The 12,955-nt window shown below is 46.6% G+C and overlaps 1 protein-coding gene across 1 annotated transcript in view; it reads left to right on the forward strand.

Annotated features, from left to right (window-relative positions):
* LOC119302879 overlaps positions 1-3,286 on the forward strand; it is a 5,742-nt gene extending 2,456 nt beyond the window's left edge. The window contains exon 3 of the mRNA XM_037579929.1: positions 2,732-3,286. Within this exon, the coding sequence (XP_037435826.1) occupies positions 2,732-3,010 (279 nt within the window). The 3' untranslated portion in view covers positions 3,011-3,286. The remainder of the gene's footprint in view (positions 1-2,731) is intronic.
* The last annotated feature ends 9,669 nt before the right edge of the window (positions 3,287-12,955 follow it).

A 12,955-nucleotide genomic window follows, 5' to 3' on the forward strand; every position in this document is an offset into this window, starting at 1 on the left:
GTTAAGGGGTCCCGTTTAGGGGCCTGGTTGGAGATGCTCTTACAGGGGAGGAGATGGCGATGTTGCAAGTGGCGAGGTCAAGAAATGAACCAGTGCCCTAAATATAAGTCATACATGTTTCTCATTTAGACTTTGGGTGTCACAAAGTATACGTAGAATATTAAGGAAAATAATTTTGGCATGGTGCACTGTGCACCATGGTACTTCTGCCTGGGTACGCCCCCTGGCCACAAGGGATGGAGGTGGGGGAGGCGGTATAGGAAGGGTAAAGAGATCGCTGCTTCCGGAGAGGTGTCAGAATTTATAGCAGCTCTCGATAGACATGTAAGGCAGTGATGTGAATTTGTCTCGAGTCATTGCATGTCAGCCTCAATCTTGAAAAAATAGTTAGGATTTAGGGGATGCGGATTTTTGGGACATGGTGCCAGGCGACGATGGAATCCCATGCATCGGTTGTTGCTTTGTGGTTTGGGTTTATTATAGTGACTATCTCAATACCGCCCAAATACGCACTCGTAATACCTGATATGAAGCTGAATACGCGCCATCCGTGTGTCAGATATGACAAAGTGATACATCCCAATTAGGTGTGTGGGTAGGTTGCATATGACACAGTGTATCCCTTGAGCTGTCTGGAGAAAGAGTGCCATGTGGTACAGTTCACTGACGGCAGAAAGGTTAGCAATGCAAAATCGTTCTTTAAGTTTATTTCTCTAGCACAGTAGTATCCCTTGCGCTGCTCCCTGTATCTTGCTTTGATCCAGTGCCATAGGAATCACTGGTCGGAAGAGTAGCTCACTCGAGCTGCTGGTTCAACTGGGCACCAGGTTCTTAACGGATTTTGTTTTTTCCGGTCTGGTTCTAGTGAAAGGCTGTGACAGGTGGAGGAGAGGATGCGAGGGAGTGAGTTGCACAGGCATTAGATCACTGAATGGCTGGGGGAGAACTTTCATGAGGACGGGTCTCACGGGATGGGCGGCTTGGGGCTCTTGTGTTGATTTTAATGTGCTGTGCGTGTGTGAGCTGGTGAACCTAATAACCTGCGTTTTTAATGAATGATTTATGAAGCGTGGTTAATAAGGAGCGGACAGGGTGGTGTGTCAGAGCATGCATTGACGTGGTTGATTTCAAGGCGGGTACGCGTAATTTGTGACATCGTGACGCGTCAACAAAATGACAGTTGCCCACCTGCACTTATGTTGCTGTCGGCAAATATACGTTTTAAAAATGTAAAATGACTTGATTAAGTGCAATGTGATTGTCCACGGCTAATGGTTAATAAGCACGATTTCATGGTCGACGTCTAACGCCACCTTCTGGGGATTTATGAACTGGCTCTGCTTGGTCGCAGCCAAGGCAGATGTCACATTGTGGGGAGGAGGGGGGGGGGGCACATTGCTAATGTAACATGTAGTAAAAAACGAGTTACGTATGAATTAGGCGCTAATCAACACTGCCGCCAGCTGGTGCGGGATGACAAAGATCCACATCTTTCTTCAGTGCTGGTGGATTGAGAGCATGCAAACTGCGAGTAGATTGACGATGCATGGCTGAGGAAACTTACACCCTGGCGCTCACATTTGTAGAAGTGGGCCTTCCTGGGTTTTTGACCATGCCAGAGACAAACTATAGCACATACACCATGTTGCATTCCGGGCACTCAGCGGGAGTGGCGACACTCATCCATATGATGATGCGATCGAGGGGCCGAGGGGCTTGAGTGGGACATGGATGAACACATGGGGATGAACTAGCTGTGGCAAGCAGAGAGGAAAGAGTGAGGTTGCGTGAGCAGAGAAGGGGGGATGAGTGAGGAGAGAAAATAGACAGAGCGATGAGTGGCAACTGGATAGAGCTGTTACGGAGGAGCGCGTATAGGGTATCAAACTAGAATATACTATATTGCTGTAAAGTGATGTTGATAGGATTCTTCAGAGAAAGCTTATGGTTACAGATGGCCGGGAGCTGGCTATATAGCTCGGCGACTAGTCAAATGGTACAGCGATTACAATTGAAACGGAACAGTAAATGCCCATAACAGTTGAGCCATCGGATCTTGAACTCTTGAGCGATCATAGCCGTACGATAACTGAAGGAAACCGACACCTGGGACTGAAGATAGACAGGCTTGACACGCGTATGGTGAGCTGGATGTGTGGGCTGAACAGTCAAACATAATTAATGCAATTAGTTGGTTCACCCCAGGTCGAGCAGTTAATTAGTCACAAGCAGGTGTACGCAAATTATATGTGAGTTTTGGTATTGGTTCAGCATGAATGTGAGAGTCACGTGCAGTGAGGATACCAGCCTCGCCTGGCGCTATGTCCCAACGAGCATTTTTGGGATATAGGGGGAAATATTAATATAGTACTATGCTTGGGCCATTTGTTTTTAAAGGTTGCATCAATAACAATGGTTCCAATTTAAGATGTCATTCAATACAGCTTATCGATAGCACAATACCTTATTCTGTTCAAAAGAGAAGGCACAATACCTAACTGTCTAAAACCGAAATAATGTTTTTTATTTGACTTTCTATTTGCATACAATAATCATATAGTCTGCAGTAGGTTGGCTTCAAACTATTTTCCAGGTGGTATTCTCTTGTAAATTTGTTAAAGACATATCTTAAATATCCGGGCAATCTTGGAATTTCCAGCTCCATCATTCTTATTTCATGGCATTCAATTATTTCCGCTGATCTTATTGAGCTGGCATGCTCCCATTGCAGACTGGATGCCCATCAGGTTGTGTTTGTGATCAGCCACCAAACTGGAAAATCGAGGAACTCACGCTGTATTGCCTTCGAGAAGTAGAGATCCACAACTTGAGAGGAACTGAACATGAAACTGCTCTTATGAAACGGTTATTCCGTTGGGCAACAGTGCTAGAAAAGATGACAGTAACTTTTCATTGCTCAGTCGCTGAAAGCAAGGCCAAGGAGTTCTGCCAGATGCTTCAAAGCTTCTGTAGGCCAGAAATATCTATGAAGGGGCAACGCTTCGCCTAATCTAGTCGTAGCACAGGTAACCATGGCCTGAACTTGTTGGGAAACTTTATGTGCACCGCGGGGCCTCGCAGAACGCTTTGCCAACTTGTCACTTGTGTTGGTGCTCGTGCCTGGTGGTCGTCTTGTAGTTGGCATCTTGGTATGAATTGTACTGTTTGTGAACTTCATAGTTTGTTAGATCCTTTCGAGATGTTGCAGGATGTATAAGTTGTACTTTATGCATGTGGATGCTGTCTGAACTTCAGTTCTTGTTGCCAACAGAGCTTTAATCAGTCTGAGATCTGTGAAAAAAATCTGGTTTTAGGATGAGCTTCATGCAGTTTTTTTTTTGTGGCAAAAATCATAAATCACATTTTTGAAGTTAAATTCTGAAACAAATCATGCACGTTCGTAGGGATGTATTTTACATGTGTATAGTCTGATAATGTAATACATTATGGTGATCATAATGTATATCATGTTCAAATTTTGCACACATGTGGTACACATCCATATGGACGTGTAATTTTTTTTTTAGAATGTTTTGAGACTTAAAAAGGTGATTTCCTCTATTTAGCATTTTCGGTTTCAATAGCCTTAGGCCCTGTTCGGCAAGCCTCCGCTCCTTCAGCGTGGAGCGGAGCGTGTGGAGTGGTCCTTGGGCGACTCTGAAAATTTAAACTGGATGCTGCTCCGCTTCAGAGCGCGTGGAGTGGTCATTGGGCGACTCTGCTTCAGAGCGCGTGGAGTGGTCATTGGGCGACTCTGAAAATTTAAACTGGATGCTGCTCCGCTCCAGAGTGGAGTTGGAGCGGGGAGAGAGTCCGAACAGGCTCTTATTAGGATATATTACAAGGCTGGAAGAGTACATCGTCCTTATGTCGGCACACTTCTTACTTTTAAACCATTTCATATTCGTCTCTCTTCTCATCTTTCTCCTTTCCTTTTAGGCATTTCATCAAGCACTTGGTGTGCAGGTGCTCATTGTGGTGTGTCAGTGTGTGCCTCATAAAAAAAGGCTCTACCCTCCTTCGTGCGCCGTGTATTAGGAAGAACACCTTTACCTTTAGCTCTACCCTCCTTCGTGCGCCGTGTATTAGGAAGAACACCTTTATCTTTAACTTCGTTCATAGTTATCTTTAACTTCATCAAGCTCCCTAATTATGAAGCTCTCTTGATCAATCTCATTGCGGTGTGTCAGTGTGTGCCTCATAAAAAAAGCTCTACCCTCCTTCGTGCGCCGTGTATTAGGAAGAACACCTTTACCTTTAGCTCTACCCTCCATCGTGCGCCGTGTATTAGGAAGAACACCTTTATCTTTAACTTCGTTCATAGTTATCTTTAACTTCATCAAGCTCCCTAATTATGAAGCTCTCTTGATCAATCGAGGTCTTCAGTTTTAAATTCAGCGCATAATTCTAACCTACGAAGCACCGATACTTCAAAAGTTGTCGTATCGCCGTTCAGGACGTCTCCGATACTCCGATACGCCCGATACTGCTTCGATACGCGTATCCCAAAAGTATCCCCTTTTCTTATTTAAAAAAAAAGAAAAAAATCAGATACGCTGGCGATACGCTAGCGATACGGCTGGGACACGGCGAGCGCAGAACGCAACCTGAGCGAGCCCAATAGCCCATGAGGCCACGACCACGACCTATTCCTTTGCCTCTCTCGCGTTCTCTCTTCTCTATTCGACTACACCGACCGGGACCTAGGGTTCGAGGGCGACCCAGGGCCGCCGCCTCCGCCGCAACCTGGAGTGTCGGCGCTGCCTCCTCCTCCGCCTAGAGCGGCTCACAGCCGGCGCTGCCTCCTCCTCCGCCTAGAGAGGCTCACCGCCGGCGCCCCCACCCCCTGGAATCGCCTCTCTGCCTGCGTCTTCTTCTCTTCTCCACTGCCGTGCAACTCGAAAGGTAAACAACAATTATCTCGAGCCCCTAGTGATGTACTGAAGAGGCTGGGAGTGGTGCTGTCTATCTCAGATTATCAACTCGATGGGGTGGTATTTTGATCTCATCTCACACATTTTATTATGTTTGTTTTTATTACATGTAATTTTATTAATTATTTATGTATATACTTGCCGTATCGCACATTGCTGTTTTTAAAAATTGCCGTATCACGTATCGCCGTATCGGTGCAACGTAGATTCTAACTGGTCCGTCGGTGGAGTTCTTTGGTCAACGCACGAGCTTCTTCTCTTTGATATTTAGATGCACGTCACTAGGTCGGTTCGTATGTGGGGTGAGTGCCGCCTTCTGTGTAGGACAACGGCGATGGCGGCGGCAACTCCACCGCACATTCCCGATATCTCAACTGGCCAGTGTGAGCCTGTGAGCCGGAGCTCCTACGCGCCAAATCCTTCCTCCATGGAGCACTGCGACGGGGAGATCGCCGCGAAGCTCTCCAACGGCGGCGGCAGCGAGGACCGCCTCAGCGCGGTCCCCGACGACCTTCTTATCCACATCCTTCTCAAGCTTCGCGACGCTGCCGTTGCCGCTCGGACCAGCGTCCTCTCCCGCCGCTGGCGTCGTGTCTGGACATTACTACCAGAGCTCCACTTCCCCCTCGAGAGTGACCCTCAACGCATACGCCTCGCCCGTGCCGCCCATGAAGCGCCGGCCCTCCAACGCCTCGACGTGCGCGTCATGGACGCCGCCCCTGGGTCCGTAGCGGTCTTGCTTCCCATCGCCGCACGCCGCCTCTCCGGCGACCTTCACCTCAGGGTGCAGCACAGCGGATCGGAGGAGGAGGTCTGGAGAAGTGTCACCCTTCAGCTGCCATGCTTCGAGGACGCCACCTCGATAAACCTAGATCTACACGGTCTTGGCCTTGCGATGCCGTCTTCCGGCATATTCGCTCGGCTCACCTATCTCTACCTGGGTTGCGTCAAGCTACGTGGTCCGGGCATGCTGGGCAACGCTCTCTCCTCTCCGCGCTGCCCGGCGTTACAGAAACTGATTCTCGGTGGTACCTCGGGTCTGGGCAACTTTACCATCCACTCGGAATCTCTCTTGGAAATGACACTGACGCGCGTGCACGGCTTGCAGCAGCTCAATGTCACAGCGCCGGCACTCAAACAGTTAGACGTGCTGTCCTGCTTTACTAAAGGTAGGATGATTTTGATCCTACCGGTTGCAAACATCTCCGCCCCTCAGCTGGAATCCCTCATGTGGTGGGATGATTATGATCCAAAGTTCACCCAGCTCGGCAAGATGGAAAATCTACAGTACCTGAGCTGAGCACCTTCCCTTTTACTGTATATGAAGAAACTGACTATGTACGCGAGTTACAGAATAGCTACTGTACAAGCTTTTGCGGCGCTTTGAGCTCATCCACAGTCTCAGATTCCAACTTGTGAATGATCTGGTGAGTTGATTCTCATGTGAGTTATGCCATCAACGCATAAACTTGCAGTTCAGTTTAAGGAATGTGTCATAAGCATACAAAATTGTCAACTTATTTTTCTTTGCCTCAGTCCGTGAAAAATTGCTTTGTGCATCCAATCGTTTATCCTCCCTAGTAGCATGATATCCTTGGATATGCCTGTTAGAATATAGAGTTGTAATCTCAACCTCCTTCCTTCTCTTGTATTCTACCCAAACTCTTTCTGTCATAACCTTGTACGTCAAGTCAGGCTTCGGCCACGCATCAATATAAACTACCACGCGGCTCCCTCGATGGAGTAGGAACGCTTCATATCTTTCATGGTAATCAGAGCCACCTCTTCTCATACATCTAGCCACAATCCAAAACCCTAGAAATCACACATCATCGTCTCCATGGCTTCCTCCGCCGGCGTCTCCCTCAACCTTGGATCGCCGCCGTCTGAGAAGCTCGCAAGAGGTAATTTCATCCTCTGGAAGACGCAGGTCCTCCCAGCCCTGCGAGGCGCGCAGGTGACGGGGCTCCTGGACAACACCGATGCCGCTCCACCCAAGATGGTGGAGATCACGAAGGCAGACAAGACCACGGCCCTAGAGCCGAATCCCCTATACAGACCCTGGATCGCCAAAGATCAGCAGGTTCTATCATACCTTCTCAATTCCATGTCTCCAGAAATTCTTGCACAAGTTGTTGGGAAAGATTCCACCTTTGAGCTCTGGACGACGGTGACAAATCTCTTCGCCTCACAATCTCAGTCTCGGATTACTAATCTGAGAATCGCCATCACCAATACCAAGAAGGGCTCGATGTCAAGCTCGGCGTATATGGCGAAGATGAAAAGTCTTGGGGATGAACTAGCTGCTGCAGGTCGTCCCGTATCTGATCCGGAGATGATGGACTATATTCTGGCCGGACTGGACCGCGACTACGACCCCGTGGTGGCGGCGATCGGCGCTGTCAAAAACATCATCACAGCCGACGATCTTTTTGCCCAGATTGCTGCCTTTGATCAAAGGATGGAGATGCTAGGCGACTCATCTTCAGGCGGGTTCTATTCATCCGCTAATGCGGTCTACAGAGGCCGTGGCCAGTCCCGTGGCAGATCTCGCGGGCGTGGAGGAAGAGGCCGTGGCCGTGGTGATCGTGGTGACCGCGGTGACCGACATTCGTCTTCCTCCAATGGAGGCGGCGGATTCAGAGGCCGTCCTCGACAGCAACAGCAACAGCAGGCTCGTGAGCAACAGCATGACTATCCAGAATGTCAGATATGCTACAGACACCATCCAGGAGGTGCACGAGTTTGCTGGTGGCGTTATGAAGAAAACGACCAGGAAGAAAAGCAAGCGCATGCAGCCTCCTATGGCGTGGACACCAACTGGTACGCCGACAGTGCAGCAACAAACCACATCACAGGTGAACTTGACAAGTTGACGATGCGGGAGAAGTACAATGGAGGCGACCAAATTCGCACGGCAAGCGGTTCTGGTATGGATATCACACACATTGGCAGTTCAATTGTTAAAACCCCCGTGAACAATTTACACTTGACCAATGTCTTGCATGTTCCTCAAACCTCTAAAAATCTTATTTCCGTTCATCGATTCACTCTTGATAACAATGTTTTGTTGAGTTCTATCCTTATTTTTTCTTGGTTAAGGACTTGAAAACAAGGAGAGTCATTCTTAGAGGACGGTGCGTGGGAGGACTCTACCCACTCATATCATCATCATCATCATCATCTTCATGGTCCAATAAACAAGCAAATATTGTCACCAAGCTATCTACATCAAGGTGGCATAGTTGTTTAGGTCATCCATCTTCAGTCATAGTTAGATATGTTCTCAGCAAAAATAAACTCTCTTATGAGCCTAGTAGTGAGTTAGTTTGTGATCCGTGTCAACAAGCAAAAAGTCATCAATTACCTTACCCAATTTCTACTAGTGTGTCTACTGCCCCTTTACAACTTATCTTTTCAGATGTATGGGGGCCAGCTCCTATTTCAGTTGGTAGATTTTCCTATTATGTAAGTTTTATTGATGACTATAGTAAATTTACTTGGATTTATCTGTTGAAAAAGCGATCTGATGTATTTCAAGTTTTCCTCAATTTCCAAAATCTTGTTGAACGCAAACTGAACTCTAAAATCATTGCTATGCAAAGTGACTGGGGTGGTGAGTATGAAAAACTAAATTCTTTCTTTCAAAAGCTTGGCATATCACACCATGTATCTTGTCCTCATGCTCACCAACAAAATGGATCCGCTGAAAGAAAGCACCATCACATAGTTGATATGGGGCTTGCCTTGTTAGCAAATGCTTCCATGCCGCTTAAATTTTGGGATGAAGCATTCTTAACTGCTACATATCTCATCAACTTGCTTCCAAGTAAAGTTATCAAATTTGAAACACCCATTACACGACTTCTTGGTGTCACACCCAACTATACATCTCTTCGTATTTTTGGTTGTGCCTGTTGGCCCAATCTTAGGCCTTACAACACACGCAAACTCGCTTTCCGCTCAAAACGGTGTGTCTTTTTAGGCTATAGCCCCATGCATAAAGGGGTTAAGTGCCTTGATGTTCCTACTGGTCGGGTGTATATATCCAGAGATGTTGTATTTGATGAGTCCGTGTTTCCCTTTGCATCCCTTCATCCTAATGCTGGTGCACTTCTCCGCAAAGAAATTCTTCTTCTTCCTTCACATCTTCGGTCTTTTGATCATGGGGGCGACAACAATTGTACTAACCAATGTGATGATATTCCTGCTGGTACTAGTCTTTCTCTTATGCATGTGCAGGTCTCTGGAGAAAACGGTGCTCAAAATGACCAAGATCTCGAAAATATGGCTGGTTTTGATCCTATATTTCATGCTGAGGAAGGAGATGAAGCTGGCACAGATGACGAAGAAGATCTGGCAGCGCCTGCCATCCCTGCACGCGCGCAGATCTCGGATCACGCGACCGCATCCGCCTCGGATCAAGCCCCTGATGGCTCCAGTCCTGGATCCAGGGCGGGCCACTCCCGTGCTGCCGCGTCAGCTTCAGGCGGGACCAGCAGCGGGGCCGAATCCCCCTCGCCCCGTGCGCCAGCGTTAGACGGGACCAGCGGCGGGACCAGATCCTCTCCGCATCACGCGCGCCTCCAGTCGCGGTCGGGTGGCGGATCCTCTGCGCCAGTGCCTGCAGGAGGGGCAGCCACACCAGAAGCCACAGGATCCCCTGCGCATATGACGATAAATCAGTCCACTGCATCAGCAGATTCTCCTGGATCTTCTGTGGCAAGTATACCAGCGGTGCAGCGAGAGGTTTCTTCACGTGTTATGACCCGGCTACAGAAAGGTATACGGAATCCTAAAATTAGGAAAGATGGAACTATACCATATGGAATGTTGTGTACTTCAGGAGAACCAACATCGTTGAAGAATGCACTTGATGATCCTAAATGGAAAAAGGCAATGGATGAGGAGTATTCTGCGCTCATGAGGAATAAGACTTGGCATCTTGTACCAAATCAGAGAGGTAAAAATATTATTGATTGCAAATGGGTGTATAGAATTAAGAAGAAGGCAGATGGCTCCATTGACAGATATAAGGCACGTCTAGTTGCAAAGGGCTTTAAGCAACGTTATGGCATTGACTATGAGGACACCTTTAGTCCCGTTGTGAAAGCTGCAACTATCAGACTTGTGTTAGCCATTGCTGTATCCAGAGGATGGAGTTTAAGGCAGCTAGATGTACAGAATGCGTTTCTGCACGGTGTTCTGGAAGAGGAAGTGTTTATGAGACAACCACCTGGGTATGAGAGTAAGAAATTGCCACAGTATGTCTGCAAGCTTGATAAAGCATTCTATGGTCTAAAGCAAGCACCCAGAGCATGGTATTCCAGATTGAGCTCACAGTTAAAACATCTTGGCTTTGTTGCTTCCAAGGCTGACACATCCTTATTTATTTATAACAAGGCAAGAGTAGTCATTTTTGTGCTTATATATGTTGATGATATCATAGTTGCAAGTTCTTCACAAAATGCTACTAATGCTCTTTTGCATGATTTGAGCTCAGAGTTTGCCTTGAAGGACCTAGGTGATTTGCATTTCTTCTTGGGTATTGAAGTCAAGAAAACTCAAGATGGTATTGTGTTAAATCAGGAAAAATATATTCTTGAGCTTCTGTCTCGCATGGGGATGAAAAATTGCAAGCCAATGTCTACACCTTTATCCTCCTCAGAAAGTCTCTCAGCATATGAGGGTGAGCCACTTCAAGAGGAGGAGAGTACAAAGTATAGGAGTACTGTGGGAGCACTACAATATTTAACTCTCACACGTCCAGATATCTCATTTGCTATCAACAAGGTTTGTCAATATCTTCATGCACCTACTTCTGCACATTGGTCAGCTGTCAAGAGGATTGTGAGATATGTGAATCATACTATGGGAATAGGACTTCATTTCAAACGGTCTAATTCTTCTCTTGTGAGTGCATTCTCTGATGCTGACTGGGCAGGATGTAGTGATGACAGAAGATCAACTGGAGGTTTTACAGTGTTCTTTGGATCTAATCTTATCTCCTGGAGTGCTAGAAAGCAAGCTACTGTGTCACGCTCAAGTACAGAAGCTGAATACAAGTCTTTGGCTAATGCAACTGCTGAGATCATTTTGGTTGAATCACTTCTTGAGGAATTGGGAATCAAGAAGAATCGTATCTCATGTTTATGGTGTGATAATTTGGGAGCAACATATCTGTCTGCAAATCCAGTGTTCCATGCCAGGACAAAGCACATAGAAATTGATTTTCATTTTGTACGAGAAAGGGTTGCGGCAAGGAAACTTGAGATTCGATTTATTCCTTCTAAGGATCAAGTGGCTGACGGTTTTACAAAAGCACTACCAGCAAGACCATTTGAAGAATTCAAGAGTAATCTTAACTTAGGTTAGTTGAGATTAATGGAGGGTGTTAGAATATAGAGTTGTAATCTCAACCTCCTTCCTTCTCTTGTATTCTACCCAAACTCTTTCTGTCATAACCTTGTACGTCAAGCTAGGCTTCGGCCACGCATCAATATAAACTATCACGCGGCTCCCTCGATGGAGTAGGAACGCTTCATATCTTTCAATGCCAATACTTTCTTCTTCCTTTGAGTAGTTAGCATTGAATTACACACTAGCAGTACTAGTATACGGTTATTCCTTATCATGGGGGCACATGAGCTCGAACTTGATAGCTTAAAAGAATCATTTCTTGTTTGTTATGGACTTTGTAAACGAGATGCTTGTGTCCTTCCCAAGTTTCTAACTATTGCAAATAAATAATCCCTTTTTGTGACTTCCTATGAATCTACAGGAGGACATTATTACTAACCAACAGTACCTGATGGAAGACATTACCAGGCTCCCAGACATTACATTCATGTTCCTGGATATAACAGGAAACGGGCATTCCTTTGGACCCAGTTCATTCCATCTTCTCAGGATGTGTACTGGTTTGAGAAAGTTGTCTCTTACATTTTGTGGCACAACTAGACGCCCGGAGGTAATACTATCCTTACTTTGAAAAAAAAAATCTAATACCTGGGTATATTTCTTGACACACCTATGCTTGAGCTGCAAGTTGCTCTACACTAGGTTCTGGTCTGATACCGAATGCTGTGCTCGAAATTATACCTGTGGCAGATATATGGCTTATGTATCTCCCATTGGCATTGCATGTCAATTGCCTTGGTATTTACTTGGTAATAGGTTTCAGGTTTAAAGATTGTTAAGTCTGTTGAAAATGAGAAACTATTGGGCATGATTCAGGATTTTGTTTCCAACAAAAGAAATGGTGCACCTCCTTCATTTTCTCTGCATTCTTCAAGATCGTTCTTGAGTGACCTCTCTCTCCAGAGGGCGGCGTGATCCTGTGATTGTTAGGTTGGGTGGTGTTGGGGGTGCAGGGGAGCAGATGATTGTGTTGCAAGGCTGTGAGGTCACTGGCAGACACCGGGGAGGCCGGGGCAGTAGTGCAGGTCTGCAGGAGGCTCTAGTGGAGTTGGTGGAGAGTATGGCTTCTCCCACCAGGGCTGTTAAAAAACGGTTAGCATCAATCTGGCAAACGCCCTGTACAAAATGTTGTACCGCAGCAGCCTGTTCACAGGTAAGATTGTGAAGAAAAATTAACTGGCAGGTGCAAGCAGTAGCTGGTTTTGGCTGGGTTTGATTCAACCCGTGGGTGATCACCCCTGGCTCCCACTAGAAATATTACTAATGTGGATTTGACTCAACAACAAAGGCTGTCAGTCCCAAACAAGCTGGAATAGGCTAGAGTTGAAACCCACAAGGTATTGAAGCCAAGTCATGGTTCTCGCACGTGGATAGCTAACTTCCACTCATCCCTGTCCGTTGCTAAATCTTTGGTAATACTCCAGTCCTTCATATCTCTCTTTAGTGACTCCTCCCATGTCAAGTTTGGTGTACCCCGATCTCTCTTGACATTATCAGCACGCCTTAACCGACCACTATGCACTGCCGCTCTTGGAGGCATGCGTTGTATATGCCCAAACCATCTCAGACGATGTTGGACAAGTTTCTCTTCAGTCGGTGCC

This window comes from Triticum dicoccoides, chromosome 1B (genome assembly GCF_002162155.2).
Source record: "Triticum dicoccoides isolate Atlit2015 ecotype Zavitan chromosome 1B, WEW_v2.0, whole genome shotgun sequence".
Classification (NCBI taxonomy): Eukaryota; Viridiplantae; Streptophyta; class Magnoliopsida; order Poales; family Poaceae; genus Triticum; species Triticum dicoccoides.